Below are 20,830 nucleotides of genomic sequence, written 5' to 3'. Positions count from 1 at the left end.
GGGTTGGTTGTGGGGTCGGCAGCAGCTCCACAGATTGTGATCGGTGTCAGGCTGAAATCGATTCACAATCTGTTTGCAGTAAAGGTGGCCATACGATCCCTCTCTGATCAGATTCGATCAGAGAGGGATCTATCTGTTGGTCGAATCTGATGGCAAATCGACCAGCGTATGGCTACCCTAAGAGGTTAGCTTACAGAAATTTTCTGTGAAATTTTTCATTGATTTCATCCATACAGTGGGCCAGCCTGATCTATAGAGTAAAAGTTACCGGTAGATGTCCCTCGGCAGAGCAAACCATTCTGCCCCAAGTAGTGTTTAGAGAGACAGCCCAGAATCCCATCTTCCAGTGACATTCCCATGTGGATTGCTCCTTCACACACACTGCTGCCTTCTGGAAAGCGTTTGCCAGTCTCCCTCCCGCGGGGACTCTGCAGTTATTTACCAAGTGGCTCCGGAGTCCAGGACCAGACGCAGATTTAATGGGTCATAACTGTGCAAGATCAAACCGTTACACGGAGGAGAGACAGACGCAGCAATTAATGTACCTTGTGATCTCGTTAAGTTGGAATAACTGCCAAGACTCCCCTGAGCGGCAGAAGTGTGCAGCCAGCAATCGCCCTGGGAAGGGAGCCTCACTCTGTGTGCTGCAGTTGTGTCAGCCGGAGGTCTGGGGGGCCCTCTGCAGCCCGGGACTTGGCTCTGCCAATCTCATGTCACACTTTGTTCTGTGAACTTTGCCAGCTGTTCAGAAGAAAAATAGGATTTAACAGCCTCAGGATAGGCTTGGCACACAGCACTGCACAGTACAGTGAACCCAAGGTGCGCGTGATATGGAGACTGCCCTATTTATTTATTTTTTTAAACCATACTAGTTGCCTGGCAGCCCTGCTGATTTATGTTATTGCAGAAGTGTCTGAACCACTCCAGATGCAGTTAACCTTGTCAGATCTGACAATAGCGTCAAACGCCTGATCTGCTGCATGCTTGTTCAGGGGCTATGGCTGAAAGTATTAGAAGATCAGCAGGATAGCCAGGCAACTGGTATTGCTTAAAAGGAAATAAATATGGCAGCCTCCATATACCTCTCACCTCAGGCTCACTTTAAAGCAGTATCGTCACCATAACAATCAAATTTCAACAGCAACTGGTCTGAGTGTATTAAGTGATAAAGATGCTAATCCTGCATTCAAAACTTTCAAAATGTTTTCTGCTGTTATGATTTGGAGTTATCATATACCTTAGGAGCACTGGCCCTTTAGTAGTCGGTGCCAAAGAATTGCATGCTGGGGGTTCTTTTTATCTATAATCTATTCCTCCTCTTCCCTTTATTTCCCTGCCAGCTACTTATCTGAAACCTGATCCCCTACTCACTTGTGTTTACAAGCAAGGCTGAGGTAACTCAGCGATTGGAGGAGACAAGAAAAAAAGTAAAGGGCAGAAATTACATCACGAGTTAGCCTTTACTGTGGGCAAAAGACATGGCCCCCACCAGGAACAGAATTCTCGTCATTTACCATATAACATTCACTGAAATCAAAACGTGGACAGTACAATACATGTGTTATATAAGTAGATCAAGTATATATCTACTTATATGTGTTTTTTTTTCCCTGGAATAGTATAGCTGATCCTACTGCTTTAAGGTGGACATATATCACTATTTTCTAACCCTCCCCACCCTTCACCCCCCCCCCCCCCTTCACCCCCCCCCCCCCCCCCCACAAGCCAATCGGCGCAATCGGCTGTCATAGGCTGCAGCCTATGACAGCGGATCGCTTCCCTGCGATCGCCGCTGGGAGACTGTTGATGGAGCTGTTCTGGGGCTGCTGCCGCGATCACGCTCGTCGGCAATACTGAAGCGGTACAATAAGTTATATATTCACTTATGTAGAGGGAAGGGTTTAGATCCCATAAAGCCTTCCCAGTCCCCTCTCTGTGCCATTATTCTAGCTCCGAGCCCTGGTGAAGTTCTTTGGCTAGCTTGGACATATATGTCTTCGGCCCTCCTTGGGCAACCTTCGGAAGTATCCGTACACGAGCGGACACATGCCGCGCACGTGCAGTAAGAATGCGTCCGTCCTCAGAATTACTCTGGGAAGTCGGGGCTTCTGAAGACTGCAGCAGAGTCCTGAAGACGCATGGAAAACATATGAAGCATTTTCCAGATCGCTGGACCTTAATAATGATTGCATAGCAACCGTTGTTTCTGTCCGGTTTGAAAGCTGTAGATTTCTTTTCTCTAGCAGGTGCGGAACCTTCAGAAATGTTACTGTATTTTTTGGGCTGTAAGACTCCCCCCAAAAGTGGGGGGAAAAGTCACTGCGTCTTATAGTCCAAAGACTGCCAATACGAGCCTCCAACCCGCCGCAATGTCGGGGACTCCCTGTGCTGTGCCCATGCAGAGGAGGACATGGGGACACAAAGGAGCATAGAGGAGGACACAAGGACAGAGGTGGACACACAGGGACGGATCAAGAACAAGTTGCTCCTGGGGCAAGGTCAGGTTTTGGCGCCTAAACTGCCATTCATTTTGCCGCCTTTTTAAGAATTCAACAAACTGTGCCTGGGGCAAGATACCCGCTTGCCCCCCCCTAGATCCGTCCCTGTGGACACATGGGGTACACAGGAAGACACAAGGGGACAGAGGAGGACACATGGGGGACACAAGGGGGCATTAGGGACAGAGGGGGCGTAATCCACAAGATGCCCCTTCACCTTTTTGTCCTCTAAACCCAGGTGAGTCTTATGGTCCGAAAAATACGGTAATTTTTTGCCTTAAACTTTAACACAAGAAGTTACCTTGCTGTACATTTGTCTTTTCATCTATAATGGTTTGTATGGTAGAAATGCGCAATGTACATGGATGACTGCTGGGCTCCGGTATCTCCTAAGAACACGTCACCTTTTAGTGTCAGCGTAATGTCCACCTTGTTGGATGAGCCAACATGCCTAAATGGCGCAGCCAATACAGCAACGAGGCGGTAGTGACGTGGCGAAGGCATGAGAGACGGAGCCTCCTTCTCTCGGGTCTTGCTTCTGCGCTGCATGGAGGTGACAGTGTCACTTTAAGGAGATCAGCTCGGTTTCATAAGAGTAAGCTGACCGAAAACGAGTCAGGCTTGTTTGAGGTTACCTATCCGAGAATGTATTTCCACCTTTATGTATATTTTATGCTGATGATCTATTATTTATATGGATGTTGGGAGATAGGTGCAGACAGTAGTGCTTCTTGGAAAGGAAGAGCCTTGCACTGCTACTGGTGGATAAAAGGCAAGCAATACCAACCAATAAAGTTATCAGTGTTGATGACAATGTGCACCTTCGTCAGTCAGCCTTAAGACAAGTTTCTGAATTGTTGCAAATTTTGCTTAAATTTATATAGAGCTTGAAATTGGGCTAATCCAACGCAGTAGTTGTTTCGATTGACCCAATTCCAAGCTGCACCCAAAATAGAGATTCGGAAAAAAATTATACTGTCTATCTCAGAAGCAGACAAGAGGCTGGCATTCATTCAGTTGGGGGAGGCGTTGTAAGTGAAAGCTGACTGTGCGTCTCCTGGCGTCTTTGGTTAGACAGGAAATGACATCACTGTTGTTTACAACTGCCAGAGTGGACTGAAGTGGAGCTAGTAAAGGAACCATCTTGCTGTCAAGTCATTCAGATGCAGCCTCGTTTTGGATGCGCTACCATTTCTCCCTACCATAAACTGTCACGGCCTCATGGGGTGCAACGGTTTCTTTGCCCCGAAGGCATTCTTGGGCAACATTTTGTAAACTCTCCCCTGCCTCCAGGGATTGTAGGTGTTCAATAGTGTCTCCACAGTGGGGAATTTTCAGACCTCTTTTGCACATTATTTGCGTTTGGCATCCAATAGGGTTTAGTCATTCTGCCTGTCAAAAGTTCCTCCTCGATGAAAGTCTCCTATCCTGGAGACTCCACCGGCTTTATTTGTTGGCGTTGCTTGTCCTCTTCCTGCTTGCTGTTTGGGGGAAGCTGATGTGGAGGAGATGGTTCTTTCTAATCTCTTCGGTTCTGTGATATTTACATCTGTATTACGTGTTGGGGCTTCCCTGGCTCTTATCTCTTCTCCTCCTCCTCCTCTCTCCCTTTCTTGTATCTCAGGCGCTCTCTGGTCATTGAGAAGTTCGAAGCTCTGGACATCGAGAAGACGGAAAACATGGAGACCAGCTGTTCCTCAGCCCCCGCCAGCGAGACCCGGCAAGGGCGCAGCGAGAAGCGCACCTTCCCCAGGAAAAGGGTAAAGATCTTGCCTTGATTTGTGGCACTAAATCTAGGAAGGCTGAAAAGCATCTGGAATATATTTACCATGATAACAAGAAAAAGCTACTCTTAATCGAAATTTAAATGATAGCACTGCCTGCAGCAGAGGGGGTGATAACTTGCCTATGCCGCCGCCTCTACCGATGCGGTCCACTTAACTCCACTATTTCCTCCTTCAAACCCAGGAGGAGAAAGTAGTGGCGTTGCATGGAACGCATCGGCTAGAGGTGGCAGCATAGATAAGTTTACCCCCCTTTGCCGCGGGCAGCACTATTAAGTAATTTAATAGCTAAATACTTGTAACGACCGTGATGGTCCAGAATACCTGGGTGAAACCAACAGAAACCTGGGGGAAACATAAAACTGTGAAGATGGTGTCCTGTGCTTTGGATTCTGGGACTCTGAAGGTGCAAAGAGAAGAGCATTATGCGCTGGTTCACCATGGTGCCCATGGAATTTTAATAGACATGTCTAGAAAAACTTCCTCCTGCAGCACAGCCTGGGCATGATGTGCGCACCCCTTTAGCTCTCCTCTCTGATAACAGCCAATCCAGTCTATGGAAAACAATGTCCTGGGCATCAATACAATTAAAATTCTGACCTTAGAATATTGTAGTAAGTCATAGTGGTATTGGTTGCCGGGATCGTGGGATTCTGCTCTGTTGTGAGTCTGTGGTTCTTTGTCACACAGCAGAACCCTAATTTATGGATCTTTTTCTAACAGGAGGAGACTGGAGTGGCCTCCATACCAGATGTCTCTGCCTCCCACATGTCGCCCTACAGAAGAGCTAAATCACTGGATCGCAGGTCTACAGAGTCTTCTATGACGGTGAGACAGGGAGTGCTCAGTGCTCTTTTTTGTGTGGCTCAGTTTTGATTCTGGACACCCCCTAGACCCCTGCACACAACATGGGAGGTCCTGACCTTGACATGTAAACAGGTTCTGCCCATGAATACCCATAGACCACAAGAAACCATACAGAACATGGAGGCTCTGACATTGACATGTAACTTGGTTCTGCCCATGAAAAGTCATAGACTACAAGGCACAATACAGAATATGGAGGCCCTGACATTGACATCCGTTGGACAACAACTCTTATTTTGACCAGGAAACCCATACACCTCAATGCATAACATTGTTTTTTGACCACAACACATAACCTGGAGCCCATGGTTCCAACCAGGGCACCCCTCGAAAATAAACTTCATACAGTACGGACTCCATGGTGCAGTCCATGACATCTTCTAGACAGCTCTAAATATGGAGTCCTTGGTTCCAACTAGTGCACCCCTAAAAAGCTACATATAGTATGGACACCATGGTCCAGCCTATGACATCCTCTAGATCAGGGCCTTCCAACCCTGTCCTCAAGTACAGTACCACCAACAGTATATGTTTTGCAGAAAACCACAAACCTTCACAGATTATGCAATTAGTGTCTCAGCAGAGCCGATTAACTACTGTACCTCTGTGGATTTGCACAAAACCTCCAGTGTTGGTGGGACTTGAGGACAGGGTTGGAAAGCCCTGCTCTATATGACATTAAATACCAGGGCATCATCCCTAGAAAACTAGTGTACATATAATGTGGACACCATGGTCCAGGACATGACATCCTCTAGACCTGGGATGTTGAACTTCAGTCCTCGAGGGTCGAGATCTTTAGCTCAGATTGATGGGACTAAATCAGGAAAGGTGGGATTCATCAAGTAGAACATGTTACTCAGTCCATCCTAAACACTGGCATGGATTGGATATGGTCCTTGAGGACTGGTTTCCACACTTAGGCTTTAGACTACACTAAATATGGAGCCCATGGGTCCATCAGGGCACCCCTAGAAAACTACATGTAAGGTGGGCACCATGGTCCAGACCTTGATATTTTCTAGAAATCACTAAATATGGAGTCTTCAGACCAAGTTACTCATAGACCATTAAACATGCTTTGAAGGCCATAATTCTGACTAGGATACGCCCAGTTCACTACACGCAAGATGGGGTGATGGTTTTGACCATGGTCTTCAAGATCTCAACATGCGACACAGAGCTCAAGTTCCTGACCAGAAACCTTGAGACCATAAAACACAAGAGTCAGGGAGTTGTCACACAGATGCCACATCCAGTCCAGCATTGTCAACTGTGTGGAAAACCCCAAAATACGAAGCACAGATTCCCACCACTGCATCAAGCAAGCATTCTTTAGTCTCCTGTCCTGTGAATCCCTATGGCATCTCCTCCAGTTCCGGTAGTTCTAATCACAGGTGTTGGCAGCTGTTCCATGCCTGTCACATTATGCCTCATACAGGAGCAAACCGTGTCAGGAATGATAGTCTTTGTTTAGCAGGGCCTTCTCTTGATGTGAAGAGATATGCTTGGCATGTCTAGCACAGAGCAGCAGGACCCCGATTCACAAATAGCTGGCGTGCTGTGGGCACAGACGCCTCTGCTGGTGTCTCTGTATTTGGGCCCTGTCTCTATTTAAATTAGAAACACGACGCAAACCCAAACTTTATCAGGGGTTAACGGATAGCTAAGACAAATTCTTGCAGTTCTGTGACCCCCCTTTCTCGATCCTTAATGTATTTTGGTAGCCTCAGAAAGGGGAGTTATTCTGGTGATCTGGTCATATGACAGACATCGGTCTATAAGAAGCTACAGTCTGTCGCTGGGACACACAGCTGAGTGGACGACTGTTGTCCGGCTATGAAGCTGGAGCGGAGAGAGAAGGTTTGTAGTTTTTATCGGCAAACAATAGTCCCCTCTGAGTTGCGAATAATAGGTGGGAGGGGACAGAATTGTCCAAAAGTTTTGTATGATGCCCAGCAATAGTTCTGGTGTTACATAGATTCAGTAAACTGAACCGCCACATGCCATTTTCTTGTCACATACTTATCCAGAGAAGAGATTTAAGCTCTTGCATCATCTGAGGGTCTTAAATTGTTTTCCCGTTGCCTCAAATGATGACGTTTGTAGGAGATCGTAACAAACCCCTGCTGTAGCATAAACCCTGTTATTTGCCACTTTTTATTAGTTAAGTGCAGCAGAGGCTTCTGGGTAATCTGTGTCACAGCACTTTGGTTATTCTGACTGTGTTGTTTGTTGTTTCCACAGCCTGATCTCCTGAACTTCAAGAAGGGCTGGTTGACGAAGCAGTACCCGGATGGGCAGGTAAGTCTGATCTGGTTTACGCCGTGGTGATCTAGGCGACCTTCTGTATACAGAATACATACAATAGTGGGGTGGGTAAAGCCATGAATGATAGTAGATAACCTTTCTCCTACAGCAGTGGGGTGAAGGTGGTGAAAGAGCCTGAATCCCACCAGACGCAGAATCTGCAGGACGTAGTTTTATTCCTTACGGGGGCCTGTATAGTGTTGTGTAATGCGACTGTTCTAGAGCACGTCTTCCCTTTTTGTTGTGTGCTCCACCATAATGTCATAATGTATCCCTATCCAACCCCCACCACCTAAGTGGTGCAGCGGTCACAGGAGGCCTCAGAATCAGACTATAGGGATCCAAGCAGCTTTTTTCCTGCAGTTTGTCCTGGTTTCTGATAGCTGTAGGAGTTAACATTTCCCCACTTCCCTTCCCTCTGCCCTTATTTATCCAAGTGAAGGTAATCAAGTGTGACATCTCTAAACTGTTTGAAGTACAGTGTACTATCTCCCCACCCCTACTGCTGATGAAAGCTTTTGTTTGCCCATTGCTACTGCTAATTACAGCAGTGCTTATCTGCCTGCAATTTCTGCAGGACAGCAGGCCATGGGAGTAGAGTAATGAAAGCCTCTATCAAACATTTAAATGTAAAAAGAAGAGGTAGCATGGATTTTTTTTAAGTAATCACATTGTTGACGTGCATTTTTAATGTGCTATTGAGATACCCTTGGGTTAAAAATGCTGCTCAGTTTACTGTAAACACTACAGAGCAGGAGACATCATTGCTGATGCCACAATGATCAGCAGGGGTTTCGAGTCCCGGTCCCTGCTGGGCGTCAGTCCTCGTGTGTATGCAGGAGGCTTAACATTTAACAGGCCCAGTTCCAAGCGGCATAAAAATTACATTAAATTTGCATGACCGCATTAATTCCCTCTCTAAGGGTGCCCACACATATCTCCATTCTCAGCATCCATATCTGGCCAGATTCGATCACCATGATCAAATCTGGCAGATAACGACGCCGCAACATGGGCGCCAAATCGATCGCTTCAATCCTTTTCTGGTCAAAATTGGACAAAAGGACCGATTGGGAATGCTGGGAAATCTTTCACAAGCAAGATCGAGTGCGTGCCGGTTACAGCTATTGATTTCCTGACGACCGACCGTCTCCGCCAAATGTATGTGTCGTCTGCCCCCCATAACCCTCCCCACCCCACGGCATGAATCCGTGCCTCCTCCGGTGTTTGGAACCATTTTGAATTGTCACTTCGAGCGGTTGTACCATGTGACACAGCCACTTCAAAATATATATATATTTGAGCACAATGACGACACCGCCACATTTACTGACATCACTACATGCTATGCCAGGGGTTCTCAAACTGGGTGCCGCGGCACCCTGGTGTGCCTCGAGCACTTGCCAGGGGTGCCTCGGCATGCATCCCAATCCTTTTAGGGGTGCTGCTGAATAAGGGTCAGAACAGCATTTCGGTAGTTATTTTTGCCGAGTGGTGCCTTGAACCAAAATTTCAAAGCCATCAAGGGTGCCCTCACCCGAAAAACTTTGAGAACCACTGTGCTATGCTGTCACATGGTACAGGCACTCAGGCTGGCAAGTTAAAAACACATTTTACGCTGGACAGAGGAGACCAGGTAACAGGCAAGCTTTACTGGGGAAGGATGGGTGGGAAGGGGGGGCAGGAGGTGAAACTGGGATAATTGCTAATAGATTTCATACTGAGATAAATGTGAAATCTGTCTGCAGTGTGTGGGCTGGCAATAGATCCCCCTCTGATCAGATCTATCTAGTGGTTGATCTGGTAGCCATCGCCTAATGCTACGATGGTTTGGCTGCAGACCGGGGGATCTGCTCTGCTTGTTGTGTTATGAGCGGTCCGCTACGCTGGCGCTTTGTTTACAAGCAGAGCTGGAAGGGGAGACGCTCTTACATCATGACCTTAATTCATCTGCCAGCTGTGCCCCCTGGGACTCCGGGATACGAGGGGCCGGGGAGGAAGAGCCGCACTCGGGGGTCCGGTTACACCAGCAGACACTCGCAGATGGATTTAGCGTTTGTTGGGGAGTTTATAGCTCAGGAGCTGCGACTCTATTTATTGCGGAGGGGTTGGATATCCTGTGACCTCCACTTCCTCCCCTCGCTGCCCCATTGTTCAGTGACACCATCCCGGCCATTTCTGGTGCGCTGACGCCTGTCTGCGGCCAGGCCGGCCTTACTTACATAAAACAGGCTAAAATTAAAGTCGCCTCTGTCCTTAAAGAGGAACTGTCGCGAAAATCTTAAAATTAAAAACACATACGAATAAGAAGTAAGTTTCTTCCAGAGTAAAATGAGCCATAAATTACTTCCCTCCTATGTTGCTCTCACTTATAGTAAGTAGTAGAAATCTGACAGAACCGACAGGTTTTGGACTAGCCCATTTCTTCATGGGGGATTCTCAGCATGGCCTTGAGGGCTCGTTTCCACTATAGCGAATCCGCATGCAGGCACCGCATGCGGATTCGCATAGGCAATACAAGTGGATGGGATTGTTTCCACTTGTGCGTCGTGCGGGTGCGTTTTGGTGTGCGGGGGAAATCTTTCGTGTGCGGCTGGAATGCGGGCGAATCGCCCGCAATGCTTTTAATAGGGAAATCGCATGCGGCTTTGTCATGCGGTTTTCCCCGCGATTTCGCATGTAATGTTATTGAAATTTACACAGGCAGTGACATGGTTAAATTCGCCTGCTTCTTAGCCATGCGAAATCGCAGGAAAAACAGCATGCGGAAACGCGGTGGAATCCAGGCGATTCCGCACCGCAACAGTGGAAACGAGCCCTTACTCTTTATAAAGGCACTCCCTGAAAATGATTAATGCAAAGATGCTGGCCAGCCTCCCTGCTTGCTAAACACTTTTTTGGCAGTTGGACGGAGCAGCTGCCATTCACTAAGTGCATTTTGGAAATAAAGAAATCTCTGTGAACCCCCCACGAGAAAATGGTCTAGTCCAAAACCTCGGTAATGTCAGATTTCTACTACTCACTGTAAGTGACAGCAACATAGGAGAAAAGTAATTTATGGCTTCATTTTACTCTGAAAGAAACGTACTTAACTGTATATATTTACATATATTTGAAATTTTCAGATTTTCGTGACAGAGGTCCTTTAAAAGGGAACTCTACTTTTTGTTGAAAAAAAAAAATGGTGATTTACATGGCGTATCTCACAAAAGTGAGTACATCTCCCAGAATTTTGTGTATTACATCTAATCATGGGACAGCACTGTAGAGATGACACTTAGATACAGTCTAAGGTAGTTGGTGTACAGCTTGTATAAGGCCTAGTACACACAATGCAGTTTTCCGTCAAATTGATGGTCAAATTCCGTCAAATCGATTATTTCCAATAGTTCCGATTTGATTTCGGCTCGTTTTTCTGATCGATATTGTATTCAAGTGATTGGAAAATCGATCAAAAACGCAAAATCATATTGGACCTGTCAGAAATAATTGTTTGAACTGTCCGTCTGACAGAAAATTGCAGCGTGTGTACTGGGCATAACAGTGTAAATGTGCTGTCCCATCAAAATAACTCGGCACACAGCCATTCATGTCTAATACGCTGGCAGCAAAAGTGAGTACACCCCCAAGGGAAGAATCTCAAAATTCTGCCCATAGTGTGAATATTCTGTGTGCCGAGCATTATTCTCCAGTATTGCCTCATCTCTCTTGGGCGTGGAGGTTACTAGAGCGTCACAGGAGCCACTGGAATCCTCCTCCACTCCTCGGAGGAAGCTGGTGGATGTTAGAGGCCTTGCACTCCTCCCCCTTCCATATGAGGACGCCCCACAGATTCTCAGTAGGGTTTAGGTCTGGACTCATGCTTGGCCAGTCCAGCACTTTTACCGTCAGTTTCTTTAACAGGGCAGTGGTGGTCTTGGAGTTGTTTGGGATTATCATGTTGCAGTACTACCCTGCGGCCCAGTCTTACAAGGGCAGGAATCATGCTCTGCTTCAGTGTGTCACAGTACATGTTGGCATTCATGGTTCCCTCAATGGCCTGTAACTCCCCAGTGCTGGTGCAGTGTCTCCCCAGCCACGCCTCTTACACTCCCCACATGGAGGGAATCCCCAGAACCACCTCTGTTCCAAATTGCAGCCCTCAAACTCCACTGGTTCCTGAGATAGGGTTAGCAAATCTATCTCCGGAAACCCACAGGACTGGGGGGGCTGCAATTTGACACAGAGGTATTTCAGGGGGGGGGGGGGGGGGAGAGGGGGGTTCCCTCCATACACTCAAAATTTGGTGAATGTAGGAGGCGTGGCTGCAGAGATATGGTTCGCAGCGTAAAAGAGAAGGAAATCTTGCAGCACAGTATTGTACTGCGCATGTGGGACGGCGTTAATGTTAGGGCGGCACAGTCAGACAGCACCAGCAGCCACTCATGCAGCCCCAAACGTCACTCCCACCACCATGCTTCACCGTAACTCCTTTCTGTACAGCGATAAGGGTGTAAACTGCACCCAAAGCGACAAAGAAGTTTGAGCTGGTGTATCTAGCTGATACTTTTCAGCACTTTTATATTGAATTGGGGGTAGAGAATTTTCTGATGGAGTACATGAGCGAGAGAAGAATCTGTATTGGTTTATCTTTCGTTCATTGTGATGGATCTACTGAACAAAGATTCCATCACAGCAATAGTCCTATAGCAGTGCACTGCTGCCCTCTAGTGGCGCTTGTCCTCAGTGCTTCTCCAGTTATAGAAATAGAAGTGATATGCTCTCCATGTGGCTAGGCTGGTAGGCAGTAAACTGTTATCTTTTACAGTATACCCTGGAAATGTAATGCACGGGCTACTGTATGAGTGTCCTCCTGCACTCTGCTTGACCCCGTTTCTTGTTTCTTTACCAATATTTAGAGAGACACAGAAACACATTGATACATTCCCCTCTGAGTGTTCTGTCTAAAACAGTCTATTCACTACGGCGAAAAATGGTAAAATTTAAAATATGTGCAAACACATACAAATAAGTACATTTTTTCCAGAGTAAAATGAGCCATAAATTACTTTTTTCCTATGTTGCTGTCACTTACAGTAGGTAATAGTAGTCTGACATTACCAACAGGTTTTGGTCTAGTCCATCTCTTCATGGGGGATTCTCAGGGATTTATTTATTTTCAAAAGCACTTAGTGAATGGCAGTTGCCCTGTCCAACCGCCAATTAACTGTGTAGGGAGCAGGGAAGCTGGCCAGCATCATTGTTTAAATCCTTTTTAGGGAATATCTTTATAAAGAATGAAAGCCTTGCTGAGAATCCCCTATGAGGAAATGGACTAGTCCAAACCCTGTCGGTAATGTCAGATTTCTACAACCTACTGTAAGTGACAACAACATAGGAGAAAAGTAATTTATAGCTCATTTTACTCTGGAAAAAAAATGTACTTCTTATTTGTATATGTTTGCACATATTTTACATTTTGCAATTTTTCACCATAGTGCTCCTTTAAGGATACTTTCCTCAGATGCAATCATTTAATCAGATTTTCAGGATCGTAAGTAATCGAAACGTAATTATTGTTACCATAAACTGGTCGATTAGAGGGCCTTCTATATTTAGATACAATTGTAAAATCCAAAGTTCCGATTGATAGAGTATTCCAATCGGCCATAGAATCATTTCACATGGATTCTCTGCACAGACTGTGGGTTTTTTTTTTGGTTTTTTTTGCACGATTCCATTGTGAAAATGTAAAAAGTTTGAATGATTGCATGTGAGGAAAATATTGTGCCATTATTGGGAGCCTTAATGGGACACTTAAGTCAAACAAAAAAAATGAGTTTTACTCACCTGGGGCTTCCAATAGCCCCCTGCAGCTGTCCGGTGCCCTCGCCGTGTCCCTCTGATCCTCCTGTCCCCGCCGGCAGCCACTTCCTGTTTCGGTGACAGGAGCTGACAGACTGGGGACGCGAGTGATTCTTCGCGTTCCTGGCCACAATAGCGCCATCTATGCTGCTATAGCATATATCATATACCATATAGCAGCATACAGGGTGCTAATGTGGCCAGGAACACGAAGAATCACTCGCGTCCCCAGCCTGTCAGTTCCTGTCACCGAAACAGGAAGTGGCTGCCGGCGGGGCCAGGAGGATCGGAGGGAGACAGCGAGGGCACCGGAGAGCTGCAGGGGGCTATTGGAAGCCCCAGGTGAGTAAAACTCATTTTTTTTGTTTGACTTTAGTGTCCCTTTAATGCCTGGTGTAAACCCCGTGCAATTTCCCACAATCCATTATTTCCAACAGATCGTTTTCCTGATCAATTTTTCCGGTCACTTCTATACAAAGTCGATCGGAAATCAGATTGGTCCTGTTGGAAATAATCTGTTTGACCCGCCTATCTGATGGGAAATTGCATGGTGTGTACCAGGCATTAGTGTTTCACACCTAGAAATGACAATGACTCAGACTGTTAAGAAATAAATTGTGGATCGGGTAGGTGGTTAGTAATCAGAGTGTTTAAGCGAAGGGATGCAGCTTTACCGACCCAGGAAGTGGAAGCCATGCTTGCAAATGAAAGTCACAAGCTTCTGAACAATTGTCCTCAGCTTCTAGCTAACTGATCAGCAGAAAGTGGTTTTCATTTACTATAAGGACACCTAAAGTGAGGGGTATATGGAGACTGCCATATTTATTTCCTGTTAAATAATACCAGTTGCCTGGCTGTTCTGCTAGTCTATTTGGCTGCAGCAGTGTCTGAATCACACACCTGGAACAAGCATGCAGCTAATCCAGTTACACTTCAGTCAGAGCACCTGATCTGCTGCATGCTTGTTCAGGGGCTGTGGCTAAACATATTAGAGGCAGAGGATCAGCAGGGCTGCCAGGCAATCTGCATTGCTTAAAGGGAAATATGGCAGTCTCCTGATCTCTCTCACTTCAGGTGTCCTTTAATCGGGATACACACTTCAGATTAAACTTGGCCAAGGTGGCTGCTGTAGAGCACCGCTGCTGACAATCTAGTATATGTATGGCAGTTACCGACCCTCCCTAATACGTTGGCCAGAGTTCTGGCAGGCTGTGATATCTCTGCCAAACACTGCCTGTGTGTATTGTTCTCCCTCCTTACCCGCCCCGCTCTCCCCCCCCCATGGTAACAGAACGCATCCCTAGCCTGAAAGCTAGCGACGCGTCAGTCCATCTTCAGCCCTAAACTGTCACCTGAGGGATCGTTACCTGGGGTACGCCCACATGTGTGCCTAGGTTTACACAACGTCCACTTCCTGCTGTAGTGGAGGGTTTCTTGTTAGAATTTTCATGGATCAGGTCAATTGGGCATGGGGATCAGTAGGCGTCTGATAGATGCCTGTGTAATCTATCAGTAAACAGTCGTCCAAGCGGGGAGTTTGGCGCCTGATGTCGATAGAAGCCCACCGGCAACAACTAGCGGTGGTTTGGGAATTAGAAGACGGGAGGTTAGTTTTAGGCAATAGGAGGGGAGGGTTAGAATTGGTGCCAGGCATAGTAGAATATTGGTAATGTAAATTATTGGCTACACCCGACACCAAACCCATGCAGCGCTGCAATACGTATCCAACTTTTTGCTCGCATAGACTCTTAAAGCGGATCCGAGGTGAAAAACTAACTATAACAAGTAACTGGTCTATATATCTTATCTAAAGTTTAGATAGTTTACACAGCAAATCTAGCTGCCAACAGCTTCAACAGTTTGATTATTTATTCCTGCGATACGAGAGCAGCCATGTTCTGCTTGTCACATTGCCACAGGCTGAGGCCTGGAGATGCTATCAGCTTGCCTGTGTGTAAATTCAGTCCCCTCTCCTCCTTCCCTCTGCCTTTGAAATCTCTGGCTAGTAACCTCCTCCTGCCCAGACTGAGCTCCCATAAGTCCTTGCTACCTGGAACTGAGTGCCTTGGCTCTCTGGAGAAGCTGTGGGCGTGGCTTGTTTAGTTTATGGGGAATTAGAGTAGTAAAACAAAATAAAAAAAGTATTTGGCTTGAGGAATGCCCTATAAACTATATGAAAGGAACACAATTATGCAATGAGTGAAAGTTTCTCGGATCCACTTTAAACAGCCTCGAATTCTACAGGAGGGTTGCATGTTTTTTTTGTTTTTGTTTTTTCTGTCTTTCCATTACCTAAACCAAATCCTTTATACTTTACTGTGTAGAATGTGGCAGATTTCCCTTCCTAATGCTGTGTTTCCTGTGTTTACAGTGGAAGAAGCATTGGTTTGTGCTGACAGACCAGAACCTGCGCTATTACAGAGACTCTGTGGCAGAAGAGGTGAGGTGTGCAGCATATCATTCCCGTGCCGGGTCTCACACTCAAGAGACTCCTCCCTCACAGGAGACTCCTCCCTCACAGGAGACTCCTCCCTCACAGGAGACTCCTCCCTCACAGGAGACTCCTCCCTCACAGGAGACTCCTGTGATCCCTCACAGGAGACTCCTCCCTCACAGGAGACTCCTCCCTCACAGGAGACTCCTCCCTCACAGGAGACTCCTCCCTCACAGGAGACTCCTCCCTCACAGGAGACTCCTCCCTCACAGGAGACTCCTCCCTCACAGGAGACTCCTCCCTCACAGGAGACTCCTCCCTCACAGGAGACTCCTTCCTCACAGGAGACTCCTTCCTCACAGGAGACTCCTTCCTCACAGGAGACTCCTTCCTCACAGGAGACTCCTTCCTCACAGGAGACTCCTTCCTCACAGGAGACTCCTTCCTCACAGGAGACTCCTTCCTCACAGGAGACTCCTTCCTCACAGGAGACTCCTTCCTCACAGGAGACTCCTTCCTCACAGGAGACTCCTTCCTCACAGGAGACTCCTTCCTCACAGGAGACTCCTTCCTCACAGGAGACTCCTTCCTCACAGGAGACTCCTTCCTCACAGGAGACTCCTTCCTCACAGGAGACTCCTTCCTCACAGGAGACTCCTTCCTCACAGGAGACTCCTCCCTCACAGGAGACTCCTCCCTCACAGGAGACTCCTCCCTCACAGGAGACTCCTCCCTCACAGGAGACTCCTCCCTCACAGGAGACTCCTCCCTCACAGGAGACTCCTCCCTCACAGGAGACTCCTCCCTCACAGGAGACTCCTCCCTCACAGGAGACTCCTCCCTCACAGGAGACTCCTCCCTCACAGGAGACTCCTCCCTCACAGGAGTCCTCCCCCCTCACAGGAGTCCTCCCCCCTCACAGGAGTCCTCCCCCCTCACAGGAGTCCTCCCCCCTCACAGGAGTCCTCCCCCCTCACAGGAGTCCTCCCCCCTCACAGGAGTCCTCCCCCCTCACAGGAGACTCCTCCCCCCTCACAGGAGACTCCTCCCTCACAGGAGACTCCTCCCTCACAGGAGACTCCTCCCTCACAGGAGACTCCTCCCTCACAGGAGACTCCTCCCTCACAGGAGACTCCTCCCTCACAGGAGACTCCTCCCTCACAGGCTCCTCCCTCACAGGAGACTCCTCTCTCCTCCCTCACAGGAGACTCCTCCCTCACAGGAGACTCCTCCCTCACAGGAGACTCCTCCCTCACAGGAGACTCCTCCCTAGACTCCTCCCTAGACTCCTCCCTAGACTCCTCCCTAGACTCCTCCCTAGACTCCTCCCTAGACTCCTCCCTAGACTCCTCCCTCATAACTGTTGTGTTTCCTCCCTGCAGGCAGCAGACCTGGATGGAGAGATCGACCTGTCCACGTGTTATGATGTCACAGAGTTTCCGGTCCAGAGGAACTATGGATTCCAGATCCATGTAAGATTTATTCTGTATTAATGATTTTAGGGGAGATAAACGGGACAGCACTGGGAAAATTGTGATTGGGGCCAAACACTGGCAGCTTGTACCGATCAAGTCAAGGCCGTTCCATTGTCTTTAAAGGACAAATAAAGCGAGAGGGATATGGAGGCTGCCATATTTTTTCCTTTTCAACAATGTAGATTGCCTGGATGCCCTGCTGATCCTTTGCCTCTAATTTTTTTTAGCCACAGCCCCTGAACAAGCATGCAGCAGATCAGGTGACTGAAGTATGACTGGATTAGCTGCATGCTTGTTTCAGGTGTGTGATTCAGTCACAACAGCAGGACTGCCAGGTAACTGGTATTGTTTAACAGGAAATAAATATGGCAGCTTCCATATATCCCTCTCACTTTAAATATTCAGTCTGTTCTGATTTCAGGTTTGGTGGAGACGGTGCCCATCAGGGCAATAGTTTTGTACAGCACAAGTTATTATTTAAAGTAGAAATAAACTAAAAATACGTCACTACCTTTTTTTAAGGGGAAGGTCCGAGCACTTTAAAAATGAATCCACTTGCCTGGGTCTTCCTCCAGCTCCCTGCATCCGTCCTGTGCCCTCGCCGCAGCTCCGGTGGCTCCCGGTCCCCTTCGGTGGAGAAGCCGACCTCGCCAGGTTGATTTCTGGGTCGGCTTCTACTGCTCACTGGTTGCGCTGACGTCATCTGGACTGTACAGTGCAAGTGCAGAACTTCTTACGCCTGCGCAGTACAGTCCGGATGATGTCAGTGCGACTCAGAGCTGCTCACGCAGGCGCAGTGGACATCTTGTGCCAGAGGGGGACCCGGGGCCACCAGCAGTGAGCAGAGCTGCGGCGAGTGCACAGGACGGCTAGCAGGGGTTGGAGGAAGCCCCAAGTGGATTTTTTTTTTTTTTATACAGCTCGGATGTGTCCTTCAAAACTAAATGTATCCATCTAAACACTGTGAGTACCTAATGCACTCAGAAGTCAGCCCCCTGTCTCTGCCTTAAGTCACGCCCCCATTGGTGAATTTTCCTATAGCGTAGAGAGCTCTGCCAGCCACAGTCTATATAGTGCTGTGTGCTGCCTGTGTGTGCTATCCCAGCGGACAGTACTGCAGTGTTCTGCACAGCTCATCATCACAGTGCCAGCCAGTATGTTACCTGTGCCATGTGAGAAATAAAGATGTATGGCTTCTTCTGTGCTGAGACACTGGCTCAGAAGGACTTTGATGTCTGGAAGCCTTAAAGCGGAACTGAAGATAGATTAAAAACAGACTGTTTCACTTACCTGGGGCTTCTGCAAGCTCTCAGCAGCCGTCCTGTCCTGCGCCGGTCCTGCCCGAGCCTCCGTTCTCCTGCCGCCAGCTACTTTCGGTTTCGCCGTCAGGCCGCTGCGCCTGTTTGGCTCTGGCCACGTGTATCCTTTCTTCGCGTTCCAGTCTGCAATAGCGCAATTGCAGACCGGAACACATAGAAAGGATACACTTGGCAGGTCTGCGCAGGCCTCGACTTATAAGTTGAGAAACGGAGCAGAGTGGCAATGGGAGAACGGAGGACCGGACAGCTGCTGGGGGCTTGCAAAAGCCTCAGGTAAGGTCCAGCTCTCGGGAGGACCGGCGCCCCCTGGTGGCGGGAGGGGGGGCAGGCGGGCTGGATGACATCAGCCGAGCCTAACCGAACTAGTCAGGACTGTGATTCTGACATCACACTGTGGAAGCCTTGTTGCATTGTGTTTCCAACTGCCAAAAAAGCAAGCAGTATCTCCTTCCACTATCATTTCCTGCCAGCAGTAAAAATGTCACCATGTGACAAATGTCAGGATGTAAATCAGGTAGGGGAACAATTTTACAATGGGCAAACACTGACTAAATCATTTATACATGATTATTGTAAAAATTAAGCACTTTTTTTTTATTACATTATATTCACTGGAGTTCCTCTTTAAGACGTGTACGCCCCTTTGAAGGATGTTGCCCATCAGAATCCAATCCCCTTGTGCGACATCACTGGGCCGGGCTGTATGGATGCAAGTCAGCTGTGTAGCTAACGTGCTGTGTTGCTATGCGGGTAGGCGGAATGACGACAGAGCAGGGCGCATGCGTGACGTCACGCAGGGGCACGGCGTAGTCAATCTGCCAGGCGGATAGTTTGCTGGTCAGGGGTCGCGAGCCGCTGTACACACACCTGATTTGCTAAGGCAGTCGTCGTGGATCGCCTCAGACAACTTCAGCCAAGCGTGTATACGAGCCTTTACACGGCGCTGATAACATACAATATAAGCTGTGCATAACGCTGCCGTCAGACTGCTGCGATGATTGATTGTTGGGCATGGAGAAAGTTGGTTATTTCTGCTTTTCTGTTCAGACTAAGGAGGGCGAGTTCACACTGTCTGCCATGACCTCGGGCATCCGGAGGAACTGGATTCAAACCATTATGAAGCACGTACGCCCCAACACGGCCCCTGACGTCACCAGGTAAGCACCCCCGTGTTTATATACGCCGTCTCCCACTGTATTACTGACAGGACCCCTCCTCTAGCTCCTGGCATAGACATCCCATTTCTCTCTGCCCACCCCACCTAACCTACAAGGGGGTATCGTAAAGTTTTTAATTATCACTCGGAAGTTATGGTATATTGATGACATTTTGTCAGTGTCACCAGTGGTCCCCAAGTGAATGATGTTGTGAAAATCACCTTATCCTTTATTTCTTCGACAGATCGTGCCAAGAAGTGACTAAAGTGTGAGATGGAAAAGTTTGAGGCTTGCAGGGTGATAAAGTTCCTGCATTTGAAGGGTAATAGTGCCGGGAAATTCATGATAGGATTGGCAGTTTATGAGCTGCCAGTCTTATGACACTATTGTGAGGGGGAAAAGGAATTTCCAAAGTGGTCACATGTCCCTCACAGACGAGCCAAGACCTGGAAGACCATCACTGACGGCAGATGTGGCCACACTGAAGAAAGCGGTGTGTATAATCTTGGAAGACAGACGAACAGCCACCCAAATGATCATGAATGAAGCTGGCCTCAGTGATGGTCATGTGTGGACAGTTATTCATGACGAACCACACATGTCTAAGGTGTCTGCGCGCTGGGTGCCCCGCCTGCTAACCCCTTCCTGGGAACAAACACTGGGTGACCTTTCAAGACAGATGGTGACACATTTGGAACAGAATGAAGAGGTTTTTTTGACCGGACACTATTACCCTTTAAATGCAGGAACTTTATCACGCTGCAAGCCTCAGTCTTCTCCATCTCACACTTCAGTCACTTCCAGCACAATCTGTAGAAGAAATAAATGATACAATGAGCTGATTTTCTCAACTTCATGCATTTAGGGACCAGTGATGACATGGACAATATGTCCTCTATATACCATAATAACTTCCAGGGGATAATTATAACTTCACGATACCTGGTATAGATGATGGTTCTCCACCCAATATTTCCCCTCTTCCTGTGGCAGCCACACCCCCTCTTCTCATTCCTTCATCTCTTTACTTTCCATGCACCCTCCAGGAAAAGCTTCTCTCTGAAACTGTCTGTTCTGAAGCCCAGGTTGGAAAGCTGTGTTCTCTCCTGTATAAACGTCTTGTGGTTTGTATCCTCCGTGAT

The 20,830-nt window shown here is 47.7% G+C and overlaps 1 protein-coding gene across 10 annotated transcripts in view; it reads left to right on the top strand.

Moving 5' to 3' along the window:
- The window catches only part of MPRIP (myosin phosphatase Rho interacting protein), a 266,132-nt gene that overhangs the window by 189,943 nt on the left and 55,359 nt on the right, over positions 1-20,830 (top strand). For 6 of the 10 annotated variants that reach the window (XM_068243558.1, XM_068243562.1, XM_068243566.1 and 3 more), the window contains 7 exons: positions 4,123-4,258; positions 5,006-5,110; positions 7,397-7,453; positions 15,675-15,743; positions 17,120-17,209; positions 19,579-19,688; positions 20,735-20,773. In XM_068243558.1, coding sequence (XP_068099659.1) covers positions 4,123-4,258; positions 5,006-5,110; positions 7,397-7,453; positions 15,675-15,743; positions 17,120-17,209; positions 19,579-19,688; positions 20,735-20,773 — 606 coding nt within the window. The remainder of the gene's footprint in view (positions 1-4,122; positions 4,259-5,005; positions 5,111-7,396; positions 7,454-15,674; positions 15,744-17,119; positions 17,210-19,578; positions 19,689-20,734; positions 20,774-20,830) is intronic. The other 4 variants (XM_068243563.1, XM_068243560.1, XM_068243568.1 and 1 more) reach the window with 1 other exon arrangement.

The sequence above is a fragment of the Hyperolius riggenbachi genome, chromosome 7, assembly GCF_040937935.1.
Source record: "Hyperolius riggenbachi isolate aHypRig1 chromosome 7, aHypRig1.pri, whole genome shotgun sequence".
In the NCBI taxonomy this organism is placed as follows: Eukaryota; Metazoa; Chordata; class Amphibia; order Anura; family Hyperoliidae; genus Hyperolius; species Hyperolius riggenbachi.
The sequence above is the reverse complement of the archived record's forward strand: the minus strand, read 5'-3'. Positions and strand labels throughout refer to the sequence as shown.